We start from the raw sequence: 27,425 nt of genomic DNA on the forward strand, positions 1-27,425 counted from the left end.
AAAAGAACATTTTCACCAACATTGAAAGACTAAAATAAGTCACATGAATCGAAGAACTTTCGTCGCCTTCAGCCGTTTATAGTCTAGTTATCTATGCAAATTACAACTAAAGCATTGAATAATTTTTGCTTTCATCATTCTTGTTTTAGCGATAACGCTCTTACTCCAGTTTTACCTCTTTTAAAGGTCAAAGTTCACAGACGTTTGAACTTATTGCATTTCTTTATCACGGTTAAAATACCTCTTTATTAAAAAAATTGGTGGTTATAAAGATTTTAATTTTGTTTGCTCAAAAAATTAAAGAACAACTAATGATCCTGAAAAATTTACCAACACAATGAGTGAATATTTACACCGAAAACTTAATAAATAAAATCGGGATATTATTATTAGGACTAAATTTAAATTGAAGAACTGCTTTTAGCTGATTGTTTTTGATTTTTTGAACTGAATTCGGGCGTTGCTTTTGCGTGACCTGATTTCAATTACAAAAATAATTATGGGTTCTTCGAAAGATCGAAACTCTTTGCGATCACGACAATCTGTAAACACTGCTGGGAACGAGAAAGAGCAAAATGAACAACCGTCACAACCCACTCAAAACCCGGTCTCAAATCGGAGGAAAAGTTTATTTCCAACTGAGAATGGGGAGTTTAACCCAAATCGCCGAAAGAGCCTTTATGCTTATGGCGGCGGCGATACACTCAGTATTCGAAGTGGACAATCTCGAAACGGGCGAAAACGGAAAACGAGCCGAGCAGCTCGTAACAGGGCTTTGAACTCGTCAAATACAGGTCGCCAGCCGACTTTGGTTTCGGAAATTCTCAAAAAACGAACCAATTATCAAAAGTATGACCCCACTTTGACAGCAGACGAGTGTGCGATTGCGCTATTGGTTAGCAACGAGAAACAAAAAGGGCGGTTGCCCGATCAGCAGCAGGAGCGAGTTGTTTTAGACGAGAAACGAGCGCGAGCATTACGTAACTGGGAGTACTTACGACACGTGACCAAAGCAATCGGAGCCAATAGGAGAGGACTTTTAAGAGCAGAGCAGAAACGATTACGTCAGGAAATGGAGGAACGAAGGCGGGAATTAGAGGAAGCCGAAAAGGCTATGATGGAGAAGGAAAAATCAGAGGAAAAGGCAGTGGAAAAAGTTGACATTGAAAAGACAGAATCTGTGGAAAATATTAGTGAGGTTGAGGAGGAAGGAGAGAATGAACAAATAAATGAAGCCGAGAGTATTGAGTAAGTTTTTTCAAGTTTTTTTTCTCGGAGAAAATGGTCAAGCGGTTGATTTTTAGTGAACAAACAGCAGCATGTTAATCGGGTGGCCTTCGCAATTTTAAATTCCTCGTCAATAAACATCTTGAATGCAGAAAACTAGGTTTGTAAGTAAAAGATACCGATTTGAATCCGGTACTGGTCCATTTTTTTAGTTTTAACTCCCTAGAACCCTCTGAATTTTATCCTTCATATTTTACAATTGTTTGCAACTTTATCCTTTCAACAATTTGACTTTTGAAATGCATTCTGAATTTTTCACTGATTCAGAGAAATTCAGAGAACAATGATTCTGATTTTTGCTCTGATTCAGAGAAGGTTCAGAATCGATACAGATACTATTCTGAAATCGTTCCGAATCAGCACTGAAAATCAAAATTTCTCTGAAATTGTTATGAATCAGTACTGAAAAATCAAAATTTCTGTGAAATTGTTATGAATCAGTACTGAAAAAGTAAAATTTCTCTGAAATTGTTATGAATCAGCACTGAAAAAGTAAAATTTCTCTGAAATTGTTATGAATCAGTACTGAAAAGGTAACATTTCACTGAAACTGTTATGAATCAGTACTGAAAAGGTAAAATTTCTCTGAAATTGTCATGAATCAGTACTGATGCTCTCTGAGCGATAGGTATACGAGTATTGTTTCAGCTACAACCCGTACGAGGAGGACATTTTCGAGGACAGGAAAATAAAATCTTTTAATCTGCAGCAACCAGTTCCAGCCGAGTTTCTCACAGTACCTGCACGGCTATTTAGAAGCTTTAACGATATTCACAAAGATACGAAAGGAGTATTTGATGACCAAATAGGCGCAACAGAGTTAGCCCCGACTGGAAAATTTGGAGGCGAAACATGGAATCTCGATAAGGTGAGTGTCATTTATATATATTTTTCCTGAAAACACACGTCTCGATAAACAAAATAAATTATTGATTTTTTCTAAAGGTTTTACATTAAAGTTGATTTTTATAGAAACTAAAAAAATTTTTTCAGAATTTTTTTGAAAACTTGACGGAAATGTAAACGACTGGTTTTTGCGGCTTATTGAATAAAAAACGGAAACATAAATTATTCAAAAATTTTTTCCTAGAAATTAACTCTTTGTTCCGACTAAAATTGTTCTTTTACTCACAACATTCCAACCCGTAAAATACAAAACAGTCCAAGCAATTAGAAAGCGTAGAAATCTTTTGATAATATCATGTCTTCGGTCAGGTCAGGTCGGTTCCTCTCTGCTCTTTTATCATAGTTTTAAACCTATAAATGGTCGCAAAATTTAAGAAGAAACGAGGGTTTTTTCAACAGGCAAATTAAGTTCGAATGACTTGTGTTATCATCATACACGGAGGTTGGTGACAGTGCAAATCAGCGCCGAATCATTCTAAAGACATTTTGTTTCTTTTGGGGAGGCCGATAAGTTCATTCGATAAGTGCCAATTGTTTCTCGTTAATCCTGATTACCGAATAAAATTTACTGCATATATAGGATGGTCAAATTAACTGCTGACGAAAATATGTGCTTCAGATAAATTTCGAACTTTAGGATGAAAATAACTTTAACTTTTTTTGTTGAGCAAGTCGTGTTTAAATTACTAATTAATCACCCAGGTCGAGGTTTATGGGTGAAAATTTGTAAGAAATGCGGTGAATGCCGTAAAATTTTTGCAAGGAATGCGATGATTGCGGTGAATAAACTGAAAAAAAAATATTTAACCGCATTTTTACAAAAATTAAACGCTAAATTCACCGCATTTCTAACAAAATTTTACCACATCCAACGTTTACTGAATCTGTTTTCAATTCACAAGAAATATCAGAGAAGTACGTGACAGTTGCCGCAGTGGAATAAAAAGTGAGAGGTTCGAGACCGTGCATGAAAGTTTCTTTTTGTAGGAACATCGAATACGCGGTGAAAATAAATAATTCACCGCGATTCACCGCATTCAGCGCAAAAAGATGTAAGAAATACGCAGTGAAAATTATTTTTTTGCCGCATTTCATCGCACTTCTTATAAAAATTCACTGCCAAACCTTGACGCGGGTGTAAAAAGGTAGAGGGAAGTACACGGCAAGTTCTTACAACAAGAAATACAACTTGCTGCTGCTCAGACATCATTTTCGTGCCAACAAGTCCTCTTCTAAGTCTTTGCATTATAAGTTTAGCCTGGGTGAACTGAAAGAAACTCAACAAAATTATGCTGAAGACCAAATGCGCATGAAGAAAGATAGAATACACTTATGATTGAATGCTTCAGAAAAGATTTGGTCAATACTTTTAAAAAGTGACCGCCTGGGTCGAATTCGAATGGTTAACTTGTAAGAACTTGCAAGTTTCTTACAAGTTTTTACAAGGCGATACATCTGAAGATTTTCTTCCGAAGTTCTTTCAAGTTAACAATTCGACTTACAGGTTATTAAAAGTTTAAAAAAGTTTGACCTAAAAGTTCAAACAAGTTAATTATTCGACGTAAAAGGTTCTTGAACCATCCGATCTACAGGGTTCTTACAAATTAAACATTTGGCCTGAAACAAAAGTTCCTTTATGAGTCCTTTGAAAATAAGTTCTTCGAAGATAACTAATCTGACGATATTTTAGCAGAAACAAAAAAGTCGCAAGATATGACTGTAAACAGTTTTTTAATACAAAAATATAGGATCTGGAAATGTGCCAACTGAAAAAAAAAATTAGAAAAAAATGTAAAAAAGGTAAAACAAATTATTTGAGAAAAAATGCTGCTACATGAAGATGAAACTTCAATTAAGGTCAAAAGACGTAAACACAACTATAAGAAGATTTTGAAACAGCAATCGGGAAAAAATCTAATTGAGATTTAGTATTTACTAATGGAGTTGGAAAAGGACTTACTGAGTTGGTAAAATTGAGAAGCAGCCTTTTTTTTTCAACTTAAGTCGCATTATATTCCGCTATTCAAATTCAGCAACTAACTCCTACGCGCTTTCTACGGTGAAGAACGGAGCGCTATATTGAATTAACCAATGAGAGTTGAGCTCAACCGGAACAAGTGACTTGCAAGTTAGTAATTTGACTTGCAAGTTTTTATAAGTTAACCATTCGAATGGCAAGTCCTTACAAGTTAACCATCTTTCGCAAGTAACATGCAAATTCTTACAAGTTACCCAACTTTTGCACGAAAATTGCAAGTTCGAACAATTTAACCAACCGGTTTCGACTCGGGCGGGCAGGTATTCCTTGAGAACATTCCGCTACTTTAAATGTACGATTGCAACTTGATTGTTCTACTTTAGGATAATTACTTTCAAAAAGAGATGATAAATTATAGGGATGATATTAGACCGTTTGCAATTTATAAACAAACAGAACAGTTGGTAAGAAGGTTTTTGGGCGCCAATTTTTATAATAAATGTCCAGTAATTTAAAAAACAAAATTTCTGTTTTTAAATTTAATTGGGCAAAACCTCTAAACTTTAATCAAAAACCTTCTTTTCTCTAAGCTGGTAGTCACAACAATAGGTTTGCCAGGAATCAGGTAAAACGGAAAAAATAAACTTGACTTACTCAATTTGCTTTTTAGACTCATTTTAGGCTTAAAAAGCATTTTTAGACTAATTTTCAATGTTTTCATTGCTTTCTAGTTTGGAAAATCATTTTGAAATCACTATGCTCAATGATCGGGTGATTATATTTTCCTTGGATTATCCTTAACGAAGGGAAACATTGCGTTCTGATAATCATAAATTAAATTTGGGTTCTAATTAAAATATTTGCAAAAAATTGTTTGGATGGATTCACTTCAGTTGATTGGAAATTTTATGTTGACCTAATTCTGGCACAAGCCAAATTCGCGTGCCATACGCCTTTTGCAATAAAAGGAGACTGATTAAATAATTCGAGAAATATTTTTCTCCGAGTATTTTTTGGCTTACATTTAGGCAAAAACTCTCAAAATATAGATATACATTTGATTTAAAATTGTATCAATCGTATAAAAGGTTATTTGCTTGCTGCCGAACTTGCAATTAACTGTGCAATAATTTTGGCATGAAATTTTGCATTACCAAAGGCACCGATTAAAGAAGTCAAATCTTTCTAAACTTGAGGCGGTAGGAAATCAAGAAAGAACAAAATTGTCGACCTAAACAATTTCTCTGGAATCAATTGAAAATAAAACAATCATTTCGTTCTTCAACGTTTTTGTCATGCCAATTTGGTGCCAATCTCGTCAAACAACATTGGTCAATTTTGATCCTAAAAACCTCCGGACTTTTTACTTGAACTGATCAGGTTGAAATTTTCAATTCAACCTGTTTTGAAAGTTGATGATCTCTCGAGGTAATACAGTTGTAGTTTTTATTGTGATTCATTAAATATTTTGTAATTGTGTTTTCATCATTTCAGAGTGTTTAATATTTCTTTCAATTTTTTGAAGTTTTTATTCTGAATTCAAAATTGGTACAAATTATTTTTGTCCCGATAATTAGAAATGTAACTGCTATCCATCTCAGTACTGTGCTATTCTGGCAAATATTATATTTTATCCAAAAGTCTGATGACTTTGTTTATACCCACTGGTAACTGTCTGAGCACTCTTTTTGTTAAAATGTCTGGTGCTCAAGGAGTACCTGTATGCTCCATGTTCACTATATATGTTTAGTTTTGACTGATTTTATTGGTTTTGGCTGTGTCACTAGCAAAGTTAACGAACATCTACTAAAGCAGATGAGCATGTTACGCAAAAAATAAGTAAAGACAATTCCTGATTGTTTCTAAAATGACTGAATGTCATCCAAAGCAAAAATTTTAATAATTCAACTTTATTGTTTTGCTTTCTTAAAACAACGATTAATATCATTCTACGTCAGAGTGGTCTGCGAACCACAGTATAGTATTACCAATCATTTTCATTTCATTTTCCATATTCTCTTAAAATTATAGACGCCCGGTTGAATTAAGATTAAAGGACACCAATAAGTATTTGACCACGATCAGAAACAGGAATATATGGAAACTGATTATTTTGAAAACCTTTTGAATCTTTAAATAATTTTTTGATTGAATCATTTTCATGACCAATACTAGGCGAACTATACAGGTAAAAATAATAAATGAATTGAGACCCAGCAATTAAGCTAACGATGCTCTTTTCAGCACAATTATTCTAGCTCATTTTTGTTCTACAAAAATTATTAAACCTAAATTTTCATCACCTCTTTTGTCAGAATCTAGCGCGTATCTGTTCAACGCCTAAAATTTTTTTAGTCTCAAATTTAAAACTAAGTTTGTAAGATAATGCCGTTCTACTGCTACGGTTACAAAAAACAGCAAGATACTGAAAACCTTTTTCAGTTAAGCATAGTAAACCCAAATGGTAATTGGTACGTTTTATAATGTCTGATGAACTTTGATAATGGGCCAATAAAAAGTTGGGGGAAATTTAAGGTTCACACAATTTTTTGTAGTAGACTCAGTAACATAAATGACTACGTTTAATATTTATTATCCAGGTTGATTTTGTTTTAGCTGGAATCATCTTTGCCAGATATAGCCGCAGCATGGGTTAACAACACTGCAGGTAATTTTATTCATAATAAAAAAGGTGATTTAATAATTTTCGATAGTAGTTCAAACAAATCTTTGACTTCAGCCGAAACATAACTGACACTGTCAGTAAATTTATTTAACTTAATTGTTGGAAGCCACCTAACTTTTAAAATTGAAATACTAAACTTGGAGAAAATATAAAATACTCTTAAAAATGAATTCAAAATATTGCAAGAAGTTGATGCAATGTCAATTAGGAAATATATACCTATATCAAGATACAGTTTTGTGATCATTATTTAAAAGCCTAATTGTAACCAACGATGAAAAACAATCTCTATTTATCTCAAAACCTTTTTCTGTGAGATAAAAAAAACTGTATTTCAGTTGGATAAACCAACAAGCCTTATCTAAAAATTATATTAGAACTGAGATCAAGATATTATTATTGTATTGCACTTCTCGAAAATTAACGAAGAACTGCCTCACTGAATATGTTATCACAAACAATTATTGACCCCGGAAAGAACAATACAATAATATCCCGATCTCTATTGTAACATCATAATTTTTTTGGAATACTTATGTTGATTGCAATCAAACTTTTCCATTAATGACATCATTAAATATGTAGAATTTGGTTTATATCATAGTAGGTTAACGTAATATGTATTTTACAAACATGTTCTCCAAAAATATATTGTCCAAATGACTTCTCCAAAAATCAAAATATGTTCTCAATCAGGCTGGCTAGTTTTTCTTTTTGCATTTCAAAAATGTTATTTCAGGGCATGATGACTACCTCGAAGAAGATTTTGTGGTCACAACGGAAGCATCTAACAACTTGGAGAGTTATCGTGCGGATACGGGTCTGGAAGGACATAATTCACATTCAGGGGAATCCATTAAAGCAACAGCAGTCAAAAAGAGAGCCATCTTTGCGGCACCCAAATGGGACCCAGACAATCCTGGTAAGAAACAAAACATCCTTGCTTTTCTTTTAAGAAAACATTGAATTAGAAAGCTTTATCATATTCTACATTGTGTGAAGAGATCAGATCAGGATCTTTTCCGTTTGTGCCACCCCCCGTCCCAGCTTTGTGGGTGAATACTATTTGCACCCACCAGACGCACTTGTCATACTTTTACATAATGATTTACAATGTTATGAGACGTGCTGTTACTGGGGGTACATAACGTACTGGGGGGGGGGGGGGGGCTTTTATAGACACAGAGATCAATTTAAGCTTCATTAAAAAACTGATGCTACCTGTTGTTAATGACACTCATTTAAAACGCAACGAAATAAACAGTCAATGCGCGGTAATAATTTTTGACATTAATGGGGTCGAGTAAGAAAAAGTAATAAGGAATTCAAACTTTTATGTTCTGTTAGAAAACCAAAACGCCAGAGTACAAAAATTGGTTAACACCTTCTATTTTTACGACGTTCGGGTCATTCCCATTATAGACCCCATGAAAACATAGCCCCCCATTATGGTATAATTACCATGATTGAGAGGTCATATGTTATCTGACCACTAAGACTGGGGGCTATGATGGGAAAGTTAAACTTGAATTCAGTTTAGGCTTATTTTAGGCTTGAATTAGTAGGCTTATATCTTTTACGCCTCCCAGGCGCACGTGCTATTTTTTTTACATAGTAACGTGCTATATAACAAAAAATAATTTGTAAAAAACACCGTTGGGGGGCGTAAAAAACACTGGGGGCCAATACAGAATAGAGACGCAAAATCACTAGTGTACGGGATCATTGGTTTAAAAGTTTTTTTCCAAACTTATCATAAACTTCATGAAGTAAAATTATTTTCCAAACTTATCAAATAATTTTACTTCATGGGGGTCAGAAACAGTTTTTAATTCCTGAACTTAATAGCGCTACTTGCTTTTGAAATTCAAAATAGCTTTCATGGAGAAGTTGAGAGCACAAACAGTAAAAATATAGTCAAATAGCCGAACGTGCTTTAAAACAGTCACGTGCATATTTTGAAATGCCAAAAGTCTGCAGTGCAAGAACTCGAAATGCTAGAGTTTGCACTTAGCCAGAAAATGAATTTCGTTGACTTTCGTCATTTTAAAACGTGCGCGTTTCGTGTTTTAGGCATGTTTAAGTGACTCCTCAGAAGTCACTTCGAAATTCTGACTTAATATCTCGAACCGCTTCGCGGTTCTCGATAAACGCCAGAAGTTCTCAGTGACTTCAAGCAGAGTCACTTAACCATTACTGCCAAAATGCTTCTTAAGAACTGAGAATCAGATATGTTCAAAGATCGAGTTATGACTTCACTTTAAAAGCAGTTTGAAAAAATTTTGGATATTTTCCGTTTGTGCCTCCCAGTAGGTTATGCAACCCCCATTTACGGAGCACGTGTCATTACATAGTGTCTTTATGTAAAAATATGGCATGTCCGTCTGGGGGGGGGTGCAAATAATGCGCACCCACTAAAATGGGGGGCACAAACGGAAAAGATGCAAAATTTCATGTTGGCCTTCTGGATGATTTATTATGACTCGACGATTTTTCTAAAAACTCTAAAATGTTCCCGCACTTTGCTGAGCTGCTAATTAATGAACCTGGTTAATTTCAAGAAGTTTTATAACATTTGCGCTTTTCTCCTCTTAAAATAAGGATCATGAGAAACTATTAATTCCCTTTTTGAGCAAAAATGTACAATGTAATGAAAAAGTTGTGGTTTTAGCTACTGATCCGGCAGATAATCTATCGGATCTTTCCTGTTTCTGCCCCCCCACGATTAGTTGGTGCATATTATTTGCACCCCTCAGACGCACGTGCCATATTTGATCATAATGTTTTAACATGTAATGACACGTGCTCTTAAACTGGAAGGCACCCGGAAAAGATCCAATTTATCTTATGGTAGCAAATTTTATGGTTATCTAAATTAATTGCATTTGTAGTTTTTCGGGGAGTGTGCGCCTTAATCATATTGAACATATTTCAAAAGTTTGATTTAATTTTCAGAAACGTTGGTGCGAATCCACAGCCAGCTGAAGAAAATGCCAGTGGTCTATTATGGGGAGGAAAAAGGCATAGATGTGCCCGATGAGTACAACAAGAGCACGGTTGCCATGGAGACAGGCCAGCAGGGTGGAATTTCATCAGAAAAGGATCCAAATGACACGTCCGGAGAGGGGAAGAAATTTGCATTTAGGGCACCCGCAAAAGCAGCTCAAATGCAAGACCAGGTAGCTGGATTTTCTGAAAACTGGATAATATGCGCAATTTTCAGCCTTTAAAATTTTTACGCCTGGCACGTAGAAAGAAAATAGCAGGTGCGCCAGGGGGTGATAAAAGATTTGTGCCCACTAAGCGCGGGGGGGGGGGGGTGAAACAGAATAGATCCATCAAAATAACGTTTCTTTACATGAAATTTGCAAAATAATTCTGTCAAGATATCATTTCTTGACATCTTGACAGAATTTTGAAATTTCATGTGTAAAGAAACGTTATTTTGATGGATCTATTCTGTCCCCCCCCCCCCCCCCCACAGTTGAGTGAGCATAAATTTTTTATGACCCCCAGGCGCACGTGATATTTTCTTTCATAGTAACGTGCTATATAACAACATATAATTTGTAACTGGGGGTCATAAAAACACTGGGGGACGGAACAGAATAGATCTGTTTTGATACTGTAGATGACCCTTTGGACAGTTCATTAGCCAAACTCAAAAGTGTTTATGATCGTTGTATTTTTCCATAAAATCCATATATGGGGTTTTTATGATTGGTAAGTTTCTTTTATGGAGGTCAACCCGGGATATATAACGGGAAAAGTCATCCCCTAAAAACACCGGTCAAATATGGTGACCTTAAAATGCCTGACAACACGATTAAGATAAATTTCAAAAAAAATTTTGTTTCCAAAAGATGTCGTTGAAAACTGTCATTCTTTCTGTATGGTAGTTTGACCCTTTTTGTTTCTTCTCCTCAAGTGAGTTAGATTACATCATCCCGATTTCGATTTTTTAGGAGATACCAGAAGAAAATGAAGAGGAAAACGCAGGAGAGAATTTAGAGGACAACGAGGAGGAGAAATTCAAGGAAAGTGAAGAACCCTTCGATATAGAGGCAAAGGTTAGGGTTAAGTGTGATCTAAACTGTCAATTTTCTATTAACTAATCTGGTTGACATCATGTAAACAAGAAATCATGGATCACCAACAACGTAAAACAATTAACACCAAATTCAATCCAGTTATTAAATGTGATTCGAGCGCGAAAGGCTTAATTGTTATCCCATAAGTAGTTTGTCCCATAAAGAAGAGCTCAAAGAACAGTCGGAGTTTAAGTTTAGAGCACTTGAATTGTCCTGAAAATAGTCGGAATTCAAGTGACCACAATGCTGCGCAATTACACGGGATTTTTTTTGTTAGACAATTTAGGCCTACTGGTATCTTTTGAGGACAGATCCAAAAGTGGTATCATAGAAAAGCTGACGACCTGAATTAATGGTGTAACTTTTCGTTTTCTTGGGTTTCTTAGTTTCTGCACATTTCTGGTTTCTCGAGGAAAAACTGAGGCTCAAAGTTTTTACAACTTTTACTTTTCACAATTGACATTTCAGTTGTTTCTGCGTAAATTTGAGAATTACAATATAATTACAAAGATCTGAACAGAAAGAAACCTAAAAGAATCTTATTTGCTATATCCTATTTGCCTGCTCTTTGTCTTGTCTTTTATATGTTGGGCAAGATCGTTAGTATCTGACCATTGTTTTGTTCCTGGCCGCTTGCTTTTTTGATTGCAAACGGTTAATCCGAAGTATCGGAAGTACTTGTAATTAAATGCTATATTTTTTATTTTCCCCCTAACTTGTGAAACTATTATCCTATCTCTATGGCTCGTCATGTTTAGTTGCTCTACTAGTCAGATCAATATTTTTTGTTTTCGTTTAATTCATTGGATTGATTTGCCAAATTTATCTTGCTTTGTTTCTCTAACTTCGTTAAAAACAAATTTGTTCAACTTCACCCAATTTTGCAGCATTTTTGACCTTTACATAAAATTGTTTTGGCTTTTCCGGATTAGTTTTGTCTGCTTTTATTCTGGTCAATTTGCTCTTAAACAGCATTCCAAAGTTAAAAAACGAAATCAAAAATAGAAACGTGATAAACTCATAAAGCCAAGTTCTAGATGTATGCTCTAACATGACTAACTCATGTATGCTCTAGTCTCAGTTAACAGGTCTCATGCCTAACTCTATTGATAATATTTCCCGTTACTTCCCATTATGAAACAGGAAGGAGTCTCACCTGGAATACAATTATAATATAACGTCATTTTTGTAAATGTTTTTTATGCTCTTATTTTAATCCTAATTGGAACCATTGTAATCAATGCTGGCTCATTTTTGGCAATCCGCTAGGCATGCGGAGATAGATATTCTAAAATAGTTTATTTTATGACAATGGTGATGATGTGAGACCCATCCCACCCCACCCCCCCCCCCCCCCCCCCTCAAAAAAAAACAACCGAGCATATTCAGTAGCTTTATGTTACCAGGCTGAAAAGCCAAATTAATAACACAAAAAGTACAAAAACGTTTTGTTAAGAAAAAAATTGTTTATTCCCCGGAAAATAATCAATCAAATTGCTTAAATTCTGAAAAGCCGACCATCATATTAGTATACAGCTACCCGTCAACAAACGCGATTTTTAAACAAAACCGAAATTAATATCTCGGATGAAGGCAATTTTAATTTAATTAAATTATAGACATTGCTTTGCATTTGACGGGTTGGAATATTGTGCGAAGGGCCAATGTTAAGAATTCACGTTTTTGTTTCTTGCATTCAAAAAAGAAACATAAGTGGAAACAACTTTTTTAACTCAAGTTAAGCTGGGAAAAAAGGCTCTTTCTCATTCGTCTGGAAGTTGATAAACTTGAAGGACACAGGATGATTAAATGGATACGTACATTACCGATTCGCCAGTAGTATAAAAAGCTGACTAGAACCTCAACAGGGGGGAGGGGGCAATTTTTGCCGTTGAGGTTCTATTTAACTTTTTATACTATTTTCGCCCCGTTTCAAATTTATGGCAGAGATTGTATTTGGTGTTATAGCGATTAGAAGAGGAGGAAGCAGAGGCCGGGGCAAACTTCGACTTGGCACAGGAGTACGCGAGGAGGAGAGAATACATTGAAAAGAAGAAACGACAGCTTCATAAACTGGAACAGAAAGCAATCAGGTACGAAACACCTGGAGGACATTTTTTAAGTTCCTGACGTCATTCTATAGCACTGTATAAATTGAGTCATTCTGTTTTTCCTATTATATGAGCATTAACTACACCACCCCTCCCCCCACCCATTAAAGCAGTTTGTGTGCATAAACATTTGAATTCATAGTCCCCATCTGTAGCACCCCAGAGCGCCCTTTAAATATACCATAGTGGAGAATATAAATTCGCGGAAGGGAGGAGTTCTACAATGGAAAAGAACCAAGAACCTAAAGTACAATTACTAAAACATTAAAATAGCATTTTACAGTAATCGCTAAAACAATTCTGGCCTTCTTTTACTTCACATAATTCGAAACACGCACCATCAGTTTCTAAAATCCCAGAATTTTTCAGTGCAAGATTCTACAGGGCCCTCTTTTTTATATACAATGTCAGATTCCAAACTTACAAGTTTGTGTTCCAAGCATGGTCACGTGATTATTGCTGGTCACTTCTAACGTCTGACTAACGTCTCGAACCGCTTCAAGGTTAACGACTAACGCCAACTTTCTCGCAAACTAACGATTCTCTCGCAAACTTCATCAGAGTCACGTACCTTTTAGGCTAAGAATTAGCTGCTTCTCATTAGCCATAATTGTCAACAATTTGCTTCCCATTAACCACAAACTAAAACTTTGGTATTTACAAAACTCGAAGACCAAAATTGCATATTAACGGACATTACGTGGCCAATGTCCTAAAAACTGGGTATACATGATCTATTTTGTCGGGCTTTTTCAAGTGTGTGGAAACGAGTGACACTACCCGGGTTGACCACCATAACTTAAACATGCTTTCCATAGAATGCCAAATGGTTTTTATGGAAAAAGGCATACCAGGTGATGAACATACCTTTCCCCATAAAAACAGCAGAAATCATTTGAACGCATTTAAAAGTTGACTTTTATCGCCTTACTGTGTTGAAGCTTTTCAAAAAATACTTAACTAACATCAAAAGTTATGGTATCCTTCTTGCCATAGCATGCCGTAGAATATTAATCTGATGCCATCTCATAACATGCCTTAGCAGGAACCATCTTATGAGGCTTCGGCGACTATTCATGTTTTTGTCAGCAAAGCAGACAGAGAATAGATATTAACAAGGCGGCTCGTTAATGTGCGTTCGCACATGATGTTCCGACCCGAGCTCATCTACATTTTTGACTAAAATGTCAACCAAATCAAGAGATAACAAAAATAGATGTTTGAGTTTAAAACAATCGTTACACATTCTATCTACTAATTGAATTACTAATGCCATGCTTCATTACAGCACCAACGTGACCTGACATTGAAGAGACTAGAAAAAAAATAGCACCAACAAAATTTTGGCGGCAAAAAATGAATATCTAAATTTAAAAGCACCTGGTAACAACGTCAAAATGCAGTCAGATAAAACCTTAACTACACAAGTTTACCTTTTACTAACTATACAGCAGATGAAAAGTTTTCTTAACGAGACTAGGTAACAAGCCGACAAAAAGAACGAACAGTGAGGCGAAACTTAAAAATTAATCAACATTTTTTGCACCAAGAAAATTCAAAAATCTTAAAAAACATTGGTTTTTAATAAAAAAATCCTTGATAAATTACTAAAAAGTCATTACAAAACCAAAAGCACCCGTCTGTGGTCAGACTATGCCATAGAAACAAACTAAAGAGAAACTCAAAAAATTACAAACGATTTGCGAAAACACAAACCTTTGCTACCATTAAAATCAATAGCTATCATCTGAATATGTATTTTTAATTCAGTTGTTATTTCTGCTATTTCAGTTGAAGGATTTATACTGAAAGATTAAATAAGTTTACTTGGGCCACATTTAAAAACCATTGGGATCTGTTATTACGCGATTGTTCTGAAGGAAGAGAAAAAGAAACGCAAAAAATGGCCATTCAATAAACGTTCAGAAAAACGAAACAACAGTGGCACATAATATCAATATATATGTTATTTCTTGAAATACACGAAATTCGATGGGACATCTGATTGATGAATAGAAGTTAAATTTGACGAAAGGAACCTATTCGCTATATACTGAATGTTTCGAGCAACATCATTCATTCAGTCCTCAATTACAAGCCTATGAGATCTGTGAGCAATTTACGGCTACCTAAAGAACAAAAACAGCGAATTCAGGAAAAAAAATTGAGCGACAAAAGGGTCGAAGGCATTAAAAAAATGAACTTTTCACTAAACACTCTTCAATTTTAAATTAATTTTTCAGGAGCAATGGGAAAACCTTTTTTATCAATATAATTTCAAAAAATCAACAAATATAAACAAATACATTAGACGCACGAAAATTGCGGGAAAACACGTATTATCAACGCCATTAAATTCATTAGCCTTCAACGGAAGCCAGTATATACAATAAATGATGCCTCGAGGGGACAATAAGTTTTTTTGCCAATCGTATTTCATCAATAAGACCTTACAACAAGTTAATGACTATGAAAACAACAACAGAGAGAGGCAAAAACCACAAATTCAGTAGAAAAGTGCCTGAAGAAAATGTCGAAGCAACTCAAATCATAAGCTCTTCCCTGAAAACTTTATTTATGATCCGTTGAACTTCTTCCCTAAACCAATAGGGACTCTCAGCAGTAAGATGATGTGATAAGATTTCAAAAGGATCGAAAAACAAAATAAAGTACCCAAAAAAAATATGAATTCTCGTGGCATTGATGTTTTAAAACTAATAGGTAGAAGATAAAACCGCTAACCAGATTAATTTTGGCTATAGTAGAACGGAAATGGATTCTGTTAGAACCAACAATGACCAAGAGTATTCACGAAAAAAAATTAGGAATGGTTGAATTTCAAAAAAGTTTCGAAAAATTATTTTTAAACCCTTAACAGCCAGTAAACTCAATCTTTCATCGGAGCTCAATGACGATGCTCAGATATAACCCATAGGGAGGAAAATGATGTCTGTCATGCATAGATAGTTAAAAAGACATCACAATAAGTCTTATGACAGAAAACAATAACAAAAACAGCAAAAACTAAAATTCAGTAGAAAAATGCGAGAAGAAAGTGTCGAAGACAATTAAACCATTAGCTATTCTCTGAAAACTTTCTCTGTGATCCACTGAACGTCCTCTCTAAGCCAATTGGATTACAATAATCTTTGGATAATGTGATAAAGAGTTCAAAAGTGACCAATAATTCAAAAAATCCAAAAAAAAAATTTAAAAAAATTGAAATCTTTGTCATTGAAGTCATATAACCAATAGCTAGAAGATAAAACAGCTAAACAGAATATTTTTAGTCGCAGTAAAAAGCAAGTGGGTCCAGTCAATACTGAAACTCACTAACAGTTCAAGAAAAATTTAGGAATTGTTATTGTTCAAATAAAATTTTCGAAAAATGATTTTTATTTTAACAGACATTAAATTCAATAGCTTTCAACGGAAGTCAATAAAAACGCTCAAAGATGCCCCGGTGGCAGTACATTTATGTTTGTCATGCATAGGTATTCATTATGAGATCACAGTAAGTATAATGACTATTAAAACAACAAAAAAAAACAGGAGAAAACCAAAAAATCAGTAGAAAAGTGCAAGAAGAACGTGTCGAAGCCATTTAAACCATAAATTTTTGTTTAAAATTTTTATTGGTCATCCACAGAACATCGTTTTTAAGCTAATGGGAACTGTCAATATTTGGATAATGTGATAAGATTTCAAAAGTAACCAATAATACGTAAAAATCCAAAAAAAAATTTAAAAAATTGAAATTTTTTGTCATTGAAGTCATATAACCAATAGATAGAAGATAAAACCGCTAACCAGTTTAATTTTGGTTGCAGTAGGAAGGAAGAGGGTGCTCTCACCCCTGGACTGACTTACAATTCACTATAATAAGATTATGATTCTTTAATATTCAAAAAAAAATTCGAAAAATTATTTTTTAAGTCTTAACAGCCATTAGCCGCCCCCTCAATGAAATAGACATGTTCACTTAATGCTCATTATGGAACATATTGCACTGTTAGTCAATGAATCCCTACCATAGGACTCCAAAAAAAATAGTAAAACTTCAAAAAGAAATTCAAAATTTCATTCAAAATTACGAAAACTCAGAATCGAAGCCAAAAAAAACATGAGCGATTCCTTGAAAACGACGTTTTTTGTTCATTGCGCTTCATTCGACTATAAAGGAGTTTTGTCATTAATAGAACGTCGATATAAAATGTGACTTGTCTCTAGGTGACTTAAAAAAGCAAAAAAGAGAAAAGTTTTATTAAAAAAAGGGCTCTCAATTAGAGTTCGATTTTTTTTTGATAGTGAACTTCCCTATGAGACCAGAACTAGTCTTTCTATCGCCTTGCATTCAACTTTTACGAACTCAAAATTTATTCTTTTTATAGAAATTTGAATTAATGTTTTCGTAAAAAAGATCTTAGTTTGAAGAAAATTGTACTAAAAGTGAACAATCATGCTAAAGATCCCATTGTTCACACAAAACTTCAATCCTCGATAACTCCTCGAAAAAAACGAAATTCAAAAAAATCTTTTTACTTTTGAATTCTACGCTGGACCAGCTTTTTAATGATACCACTCACATTTCTCTACGACGAATATATCGATCGGCCAAAATTCACTGAACAAAAAAAAAAAAAACCCATTTGAGTATATAGTTCCTTCCCCCACAAGTGGGGTCGGAACAAATATTATGTGATAGGAAATGCATTGACGTTTCATACAACTGAAATATTATTTGCTGATGCTCTTGGGTCTGTGTGAACGTTGACGACTTATATATATATATATATATATATATATATATATATATATATATATATATATTTTGTCACGTAATCTTACGCCCGATGTTTTAAGATAGGAGTTGTACACTTATGTGGAAACTAGTAACACTAAACGAACTTAGTTCAAATTTGCTTCGAAATTACTCCTTTCCGACGGATACAGTATCTAATTACCAAAATGGAAGAAAACTTAATTAGCGAATAATGTCATTAACGTCTCTCGTGATACTAATTATGCATTAGGAGGACAATTATTGGTTTTGAACATACCCACATTACTGTTGCTAGAAAAATTCTGGCCATAACAGGGCTATTAACATGCTCACATTTGTTTTTTTTCACAAAATTTAACTTTTATTGAATTATGCTTTTTTGGACATTGGTCACGTATTGGAAAATTTTTCCCCTTAAGCTCAGAGTTCATGTTCTGGACATTTTATTAGTTAGAACCCTATTGAAAGTGCTACCATGGCCCAATTGTTACAAGAATTTGAAAAGCTTGGAAATGGAAATATCCCCTGAAAATTTTGTGAAGACTGCATAAAAGTTACGCTATTAGACTTGTTCTTGTGCTGAAACATGTAAACTCCAAGGAGGAGATTATAAGACTTAAGTTAATTACGACATTAGTCAGCAAGGTTTTTCCGAGTTAACTAAATTATATTAGCCATTTAAAGTTTTTTGATGAATTTTTAAAAGAATTTTGCGTTGAAAGATAACAGTTGTTGATTGCACTCAATTCCACTGGCCAATAGGTGTGGATTTTAGAGGCGTGGATTTTCTAAGTTTCTATTGAAAATTTTATTTGAAAAAATATCAAAAAGGAACCGAATTATTTGACCCTAATTTTATTTTCTCACTAATTATTTTATTTACATAACTTACCTTCATTAATTAGTGTTAGACATACTGATAGGTAGTTTTCTTTGAAATTATTGACATAGTTCGAAAAAAGTTATCCATAGCAAACTAGATCATGCTGCAAATTTGAAGTCTCCACTTGCGGATATTATTTTAGGAGCGTGAACTACTCATTGCCATTCGCAATGAGTACAGATGACACTGCTTGGTATAATGGGTAATATGACTCCATGCTTGAGAATTCTGGCCTTTTCTTTCTTTTTGTTGTTTCGATTGATGTCGGGACTCTGTTTCATTGCAGCTATCAACCCCCCCTCCCCGCCCCTGGCCAAAAGCATATTCAATTTTTTGGTGCACGTATTTGCAGTGACTTATACTTGCTCTTTATAATGCGAGGTAGAAATCCGTTGTAACTATTACACGCTGTTAAGCGACTATAGTGTTAAAAAAATCATTTTTGAAGGGACATATTCTGCTGAGGACAAGCAAAAACGGTCCCGACTTTGTTGCGTATAATGCAAAAAATGTTAAAATGAAAATTTAGTCTTTTTTAGCTCTTTTCAGTGACTTGAACTTTATCTCTATATAAACTAACTTCCGTTTAACTTCCGTCAGCTTCGGTTTAATCGAGCTTGGCAAACTTGTTGTTTATAAATCTCGACCAATTTTTCTTATATGATTCAAAAGATTTGTAAGGGTTACAGACGGGAAACTGTTGAGCGCTTGATAATGTCCACAACTCTGCATTTTAGAGAAAAAAACGGACGGAGATTGAAGTAGAAATTTAAATCGACGATTAAGTTTTACAAAACAGAAAATCTTTCGATTTATTTTAGATCTTAAATGAATTTTAAAAACTGTTTATTGCTCTGTAACTAGTTTTTCTGATTTAATTTCTCAGAAGTTGTATCCAAACGAACAAGTGTGATAAACTTCAATTTATGCACAAGAAAAATACAGAAAACATTTTCTAGAGAAAAGGATAAAAATATTGGCTGGTTGCTCAAGATATCCTTTTGCTGGTTGCTCTGGACTCTCGGGTAAACTAATTGTGGCGGAAATCAGACCTTCTTTTTAGGCATTCATTTAACGGCAAAAGTATGAAAACATATTTTGCGAATTAAAAAAGATAGAACTTAATTTTACGAAAATCTGGGAGGGCTTAGTTAATTCTCAGGTTCCCATTCCATATGTAATTTGGTAATTGATTTGACCGAAATTTAACATTAAAATTTAAAATTTAACATAGCATTGAGCAAACAAGCAATATTCGAAACGAGAAAAACAGAAAACAATGTCGTGAAAGAGGACTTTTTTTCAGATCTGTTTTGTTGATTGTTCCTGATTCGTCAGGTAATTCAAGCTCTACGTTGGTTTCCAGTTATTCATCATTGGGATAAAACATAAATTGTAAAATAAATGGGAATAGATCACCAGTATAATTTTGCTTCAATTAAAAACTTAAATTAGGAAATATTTTTGAAAAAAAATAAAGCCTTATCTTTCTTGATTTTTTTTGCAAAAAGATGCTATATATTGTAAAACCTAAACGCTGCGTCATTTTTGATGTTAATGTGACATAAAATAAAATGTCTTAAAATTATCTTTAAAGGGACGTTCAAATATAAAAGGCTAGAAAGGCAACCATACGAGGAAATAACCAATGAAAATAATTGTTTCAAACCTCCATATTTCAGACACCAAATTTGATGAATGCACTACAAAAAATTATATCAACTTGATTATCGATCCGTTGGAGTTCTGCAAGAATTGTCTGCGTTTTGACTATAAACAAAAAAACAGCTTGATATTTTTTAGTAAAGATGTAAATTGCTGTAAAATACTATCCAAGAGCTATTCCACCAATAAAAAAGGATTCTTTACTATCATGATTAGCCCAAGTGATCATTTAATGGGAAATTTTAATAAGAACAAGAAAAAGCAGTCATTTGGGAAAAAATTTAGATGAAAATTATCTTTGGCACCAGTGGAGCTGTCTTCTCAACTTTTGTTTGTTTGACATTAAAACGTACTTTCTCCAGTTGACTCCAAATTGATTGAATTCCCAATTATAGAATTGACCCGCGTAACTTAAATTAAAAACAAAAACATTCAGTATTTCAAAGCGAAAAAAAGTTTTTTGAATTGTCACATGAACGTTGAAGATTTTTTGGTTGTTTGATTAAATTGCCTATGTATATTGGAAATGATAATTAACAAAAAATCAACAATCATCAATAATCAACAAAAAATGATAATGAACAATTCAAATTTTGATGAAATCTGGATATTTTGTAATTTTTTGTTGAGAATATTTTTCAACTGTCTTGCTCTTGAAATTGGACAAAAATGGATCGGAAAATATCGGTCATTTCTTTCTTTGCTACTTCTAGCAAGTAAAATTGTGGCTTCAATTTCTTTTTATTTGTGACATATTGATTTTTGACGAAAAGCAGCTTTCCGAGGAGCTGCTTTAAGTTGTAAAATAGTTTACAACGTATGTCGTTTAATAGCTGTTATCATTTCAAAATGAGGATTGCGATTTAATTCAGTTTTGATGTTAAAGAAAATTGCAATCAAGGTTGCTCCAAAAATGGCTTCAATTTCTTCAATTTGAGCTTTGCAAAACTCATTCAACAGAGCTTTTTCTCACCGAGCAAAGAAAAATTTTTGACGAAATTGACACGCATGTTGGGACAAATTGTGCTACGTACAGTCTCGCACGAGCCATCTTGTTAATCGTAAGAATTAATCAAGCCATCGATCAATCAACCAATGTAACACCTTTAAATTGTAAACCTTGTTTTTCTATCTCACAAATGAAATTTCATTGTTTCAAACTAGATTCACGAGTGACAGTGAGGTGAAAGTGACAGAGAACAGACGTCCTCGCGAAGTTCTACATGGCTATTCAGTCCTTCCAGAAAATTACACGGGCAAAATTGTGTTCAACGTCATCTACGGCAATAACGCTTTGATCCCTCCAGAGGCAAGACTCCCAAACCCCAAGAACCAACTATACGTTTCAATCACACATTTATTCGACTTTGCACGCTTTGAGATCCTGAACAAAAAGAAACCCAGGGTTGCATTCATGTTGCGACCTCTAGACAAAGCATTCCCTTACCCAAAGGGGGCCAATAAGTACAATGAAGTGGAGCTGAACAGAAAAACTGGCGAGATCTCGGGTGACACTTCGAGTATGACCTTTGACATCTCTCCAACTACCATTGAGAAGAGGTCGTTGTTGATCAGAGTGAAAGCTTTCAAAGGAATGGTGCCCAGTGATTTCTTAGGTAAATATCTGTTTTTCAAATAAGATAAAAAGCATTGTCGGCATTGAATAGTGTGTCATCCATCAGCGGGGACAATCTATAGTGATAAGTGTTTGACTCACCCAATGAGCGGGGAGCCCAAATTTAATGAATTATCATACTAGTTGTACCTCAGTGGCGGGTGAAATGTGATTGTCCAGAACAGGAAGTTTTACCTCAAACAATTTTTCCAAAAAGGAAACTCTTTTGATTGCATGATTGATTGCATGGGTTGAACTGATAACAATGATCGTTGATCGTTTATGAACCAAGATTTTCTAATTTCGAGATAAAAAGCCCGGGTTGAACACCATAAAAGAATCTTAGTAATCATACTACGTTATAAGTTGTTAGCGGGTCTATGCAAGTGCAACTACTGTCAAAATGGACCAGTACTGGATTCGAACCAGCATCTCTTAGTTGCAAGCCCAGTGTGCTACCCATTTACACCAACTGGTCTTAAGCTCTCGAAATTGGGCATCTCTTATAACCCGTTCTCACGTTCTTTCTTGTTCCTCAAGGTTTTTATTCTCTAGCCAATTATACGTTGAACAAGTAGAGCTTCTTGTCAAGCTTATCTTATGCACAATTTACATTAGGTTGCTCTCTCTCAACCTTCTTACATCAGTTATCATTACTAACTATAAAATGATCATATATGATTCTTACAAATCATTGCAAGATCATTCGAAGAACTTTAGTATGCCTTATATGGTACATACAGTACATATTCTTTGTATGATTGACAAGAATGTTCATCCCTCGAGTGTTCCACATAGTTCTTTTTATTATCAAGTCGTACCAGAAACATAACGTTCAAATTTTCTAAAAGCTGAAGTTTAAATTGCGCGTGGTTAAAACTGCAGCTATGAGTTGCAAACATAGTTGGAGACCATAAAGGGAGACAAAATGCAAGGATATCTACAAAAGTTGAGAAAAATCTAAGAATTTTGTACTACAACTCCGGGAGAGAGTTTTAGCTGATAGTACCTGACAAATGATTTATGAAAAATTAAGAATTTGCGTCAGTTTTGAATCCACAAACAAGGTTCGAAAACGGGGTTTTTAGTAAGCAACCGGGCATTATTATGTTGACATTATATTATTAATTATGGCCTCATATTGTTTTCCCTTTCAACACAAATAAACTTTCAGTAGTGAAGCTGTCTGTGTAAGGATGAGCTCTTACTTAACCATAGCTTCAGGTTGACCATAGCCTGACCAATGTTGGCTGCAATGATGGTACCACGTAAAAGTTTCAGACGCAAAAAAAGTGGCTGTAGTCAACAAAAAAAGAGCAATGCTGCTCATGAAAAGATCAGTCTGAAATGTGGGGAATAATAAGAAAAAGGGCAGCTGAAAACAGGCTACTGTAGGCCTAATGCTGTTCCACTGCCATTACGCAGAAACCACAATTAATTAATTATTATTATTATTATTAAATTTAGCATGCGTTTATTTTGTAGGCCAGATAAGGATAGACTTTGCAGAATTTGAGAGGGTTCAGGACATAACGATAGTGGACACTGAGGCCTACTTGTATGGCAAATTCAGCACCATTGGTACCTTGGATATTGAGATGTTCTATAAGGTCCAACAGGGATGTCTCACAGTCACTCTCCACTCTGCGAATATATTCCCGTCCTCTGAGAACCCAGGTGAGTGATGATTAGAGCCCATTGACTCATAAGTGACAAGATAGAAGGTTGAAAAGAACAACCAAATGAGTGACATGTCGATTGGCGTTTTTTAAACTATTGGCGTTTAAACTTTAAGAAACCGTGGCGTGATCATACTTGCCTCAATATGTTGATGATGCATCAATTCAAGATGGCCTTAGCCAATATTGTAAAATTTGAGAAAGTAGGAATTTGAATGTCCAAATAAAAAGTGTAGAGCAGTAATTTTCCGCTAAAAGAGTCTGAATATGCCTTTATATCACTAAATTTAGTTTACCAGAAACGTGTTGGGCTGGTTGTAAGAAGTAGAAAGGGTTAAGACCAGACAAGTATTATATACCAGACTAACGGTGCAAAAATAAGCAAACAATTTAATTAGAGTGGGTGTAGCTTAGAAATATTATATGGGTGCAAAAACCATGTGGGTTCGAACCCCGGCCCTCCAGAATGCCAGTCCAACAAATTCACCTCTAAGCTCCCATTCTTTGGCTTTGATTCGTATTCGCTCTCAAAGGCTTTTATATGAGCAAGAAAATTTATTTCAGAATGAGAAACTTTAATCACTCAAAAATGAAGAACCCACGCGTAAAAAATGAAGAACTCACGCGTAAAAAATGAAGAACCCACGCGTAAAAAATGAAGAACCCACGCGTAAAAAAGTCACAGAAGTCAAAGAATGTGTTAGAACGAAAGCGCAAAAACGGTCACGCAAACATTTTGCATAAAACACAAACGTTTAAAAAATAGTTGCTTCCAACTTCGTTCGAAAACATCAACCGTATATGGTGATGTATTCCAACGGGCTGGGAAACAGGGAAGCATAGTTCCATAAATGTCATGTCTAGGTGACACGAAAGTGAAGATCTACCACAAGTACATGGGCCGACTGGTTGAGAAGATGCACTCTGCTCTTCAGAAGGAGACATTCATCCCAGTTTATGAGGAGACATTCACCTTCAAACTTCCCAAGGGCATGATTGAAGAATCCATACTCCAGTTCAAGCTCATGTCCAAGCCAGCCGTCACTTTCGTCAACGACTCAGTATTAGGTTTGTTTACTCTTCAATTTTCCTTTAGATATAATTTCATAACCATGTAAGAACAAATTTTTGCGCTTTTTAAACGAGTGGTTTTTATATCGCAATACGAGGTAGGAATTTCCATCATAAGTAATGCATAATTATCGCACGGCGCCGGGAGGGGGGAGGGGAGGGGAGACGAGGTTCAAATTTTGGACTGCAACGTTTAAAGCAGTAACAGAAAGAATGATAGTGAAATGCACTGTCCTAGACAATACCAAAATGAACCTTTCAACATTCTTCTTTACAATAAAGAATATCTTTAGAGACCTTAACAGGCAATCTAACGCTTACGAGTTCTATAAGTTTCGTCATGCAAGAATGGGTTACATGACAACTTTACCCGTGCCAAAATACCCAATGCTATAAAACCAATTTGGATCTATTCTGTTTTGCCCCCCCCCCCCCCCCCAGCTTAGTGAGCATAAATTTTTTATGACCCCCAGGCGCACGTGCTAGTTTCTTACATATTAACGTGCTATATAACAACATATAATTTGTAAATGGGGGTCATAAAAAACACTGGGGGGGGGGGGGGGCGAAACAATAGATCCCCCAATTTATTCCCTTTGCTCTTTTCGTTCAATAACCCGATTACAAGTCAGCAGTGTTTCATCACACTCAAGGAGACAATTTAATCCCAATTTCGGTTGTCGTAGTTTCATATCAATTCCACGGATCGCTGAGGTATGTCCATGCGCTCACAGGAAATAGTCTTACATTTAAAGATTAGTTCAAGACCCGATTGTGTGGGTTCATGGGAACAAACAAAAGGCAAAGACGCAATTGTGTGGGTACCATGGTGATTTGTGGTTATAAACCTGATCGTGATAAAACTTTCTGAAAATAAACTTAACTTAGAACTGATTTTCGACCATGAGTTCTCGAACCAAGTATTTGGTCAATTCAGAAAAATTCGACATTTAAAGGTTATGTCATCAATGTTTCGAAATCCTTTTCAATGCGATATCTTCGTTTTATCTCAACATCCTTATTTCAATTGTTTACTTTGTTTTGTTCAGGAGAGGTGCACTTGGCACAGCGGACCAGTTGTGACCAATGGAAGGAATTCTTTGTAGATGGCCTCATGAACCCAAATCCCATACCCATCAGGGCACACCTACCACTCATGTCCTACAAGTGACGAGAGGCAACCATCACGAGAAAAAATTTTCACGACCGAACATCAAGCTACGAAAGAAAGGCTCTTATAGATTTTCGAAGAACAATTTTGAATATTTTGCAGTTTATTGTTTCTCAGAACTTAATATAATTAAAATTTGTTAAATGTATGATTAAATGTACTTTTGCATGCTTATCAGAAAGTTTTACAGCTTGTTAAGGCGAAGTAGGTCGAGTATCTTTATCATAGCAAAAAAAACAGAACATTTTAAAGTTGAATTAAGTTCCTTGAAAACAGTTTACAATTAATAAACATAAACGTTTTCAAGAGGTACGTCAGGTAAGCTTTACAGCGCGTTCAGGCGATGTCCCTTTTGAAAAACTCATCAATTAAATTTTACTTTCCAGAAAATTAAGAACGAGTTAGTTTGTACCTCAGCCACTAATCCGCCAAAAATTAACGTAAAAAAAGACTTACTGTCGAAAAGGTGGTTTTGATCTACTAAATTTTTGAGCTGCTTCGAATTCATTTTTTGAATTTCAATATCTGAGGGGAAAAAGGTAATTCGATTTGCAAAAATTATAAGTCTTAGTCAGCCTTAACCGCAGTGAGTTTCCAAGTGCTGCATTATTAAATTTGACCTGCCTTATTAAACCTTTTTTGAGGTGCCGTGTGTGGTATTTACAGGATGACACGTTTTCAAGATCAATGAAAGAGCAAGGAGATCTCTTTGCAATTTCTTCAACAGTTTCCTTCAGAAGTTCAAGAAAGTGTAAGTCAAAAACAGTGAGTATTTTGAGTTTCCTGTGGTAATGTTGAAAGCTATCTGTCCACTTTCGATAGAAGATCATTCGCAAAATTTTTCGTTGGCACATATCAACTCTTGTTAGTCTCTTTTTGTTTGTGCAGCCATAAATCAATAGACCGTAAGAGATCACGGGCTTAGCAAAAACTTTATAAAACTGTATCAGTTTTGAAATTGGATAATAGTCGCGAATTCTATAGAAAACACCACAAATGCTGTTTAATTTGTTCACAGTTTGTTGAATATGAAAGTCAAAATTCAGTTTTCTATCAAGAGTTATACCTAAATATTTTACAGATTCACAATCTGATAAAATTGGGTTCAAATTAAGCCCTAAGTCTTTACCAAAATACATCAACTGAGATTTCTTAGAATTAACGCAAAATTTGTTTTCATTGAACCATAATATGGCCTCCGTAATGCTATCTTTAAGATTTCTTTCAATATCTTTTCCAACACAAGTATCGTCAGCAAACAATGTGATTTCCGATTTTTGCATATTTGTTGGCAGATCATTTACAAAGATTAGGAAGAGGAGTGGGCCTAGCACAGAGCCCTGTGAGACACCATTTTTAATATTTTTTATCTCAGAGGTTTTGGACTGGAAAAAAACATATTGTTGGCGGTTGTTGAGGTAGGACTGAATAAGCTTTTTAAAATGACCCCTAAAACCAAAACTTTCTAGTTAGTTGAGTAATAGTGAGTGATCAATGGT

At 34.8% G+C, this 27,425-nt stretch overlaps 1 protein-coding gene across 1 annotated transcript; it reads left to right on the forward strand.

The window, feature by feature from the left end:
• Positions 1-26,000, forward strand: LOC142343932 (uncharacterized). Its single transcript, XM_075395335.1, has 11 exons — positions 1-1,248; positions 1,936-2,155; positions 6,788-6,839; positions 7,597-7,779; positions 9,813-10,036; positions 10,823-10,927; positions 12,917-13,041; positions 21,555-22,006; positions 23,491-23,682; positions 24,549-24,752; positions 25,805-26,000. The coding sequence occupies exons 1-11, from the start codon at positions 500-502 to the stop codon at positions 25,924-25,926; spliced, it is 2,628 nt and encodes an 875-aa protein (XP_075251450.1). The 5' UTR covers positions 1-499; the 3' UTR covers positions 25,927-26,000.
• The last annotated feature ends 1,425 nt before the right edge of the window (positions 26,001-27,425 follow it).

The sequence above is a fragment of the Convolutriloba macropyga genome, chromosome 1 (assembly GCF_964194025.1).
Source record: "Convolutriloba macropyga chromosome 1, txConMacr16.3, whole genome shotgun sequence".
Classification (NCBI taxonomy): Eukaryota; Metazoa; Xenacoelomorpha; order Acoela; family Convolutidae; genus Convolutriloba; species Convolutriloba macropyga.

Excerpts from the sequence above, each read along its gene's own strand:
- LOC142343932 (XM_075395335.1), top strand. The coding sequence starts at position 500 with ATGGGTTCTTCGAAAGATCGAAACTCTTTGCGATCACGACAATCTGTA. Across the intron at positions 13,042-21,554 it reads CTGGAACAGAAAGCAATCAG|ATTCACGAGTGACAGTGAGG; the intron begins GTACGAAACACC and ends GTTTCAAACTAG. Across the intron at positions 23,683-24,548 it reads CCCGTCCTCTGAGAACCCAG|GTGACACGAAAGTGAAGATC; the intron begins GTGAGTGATGAT and ends TGTCATGTCTAG.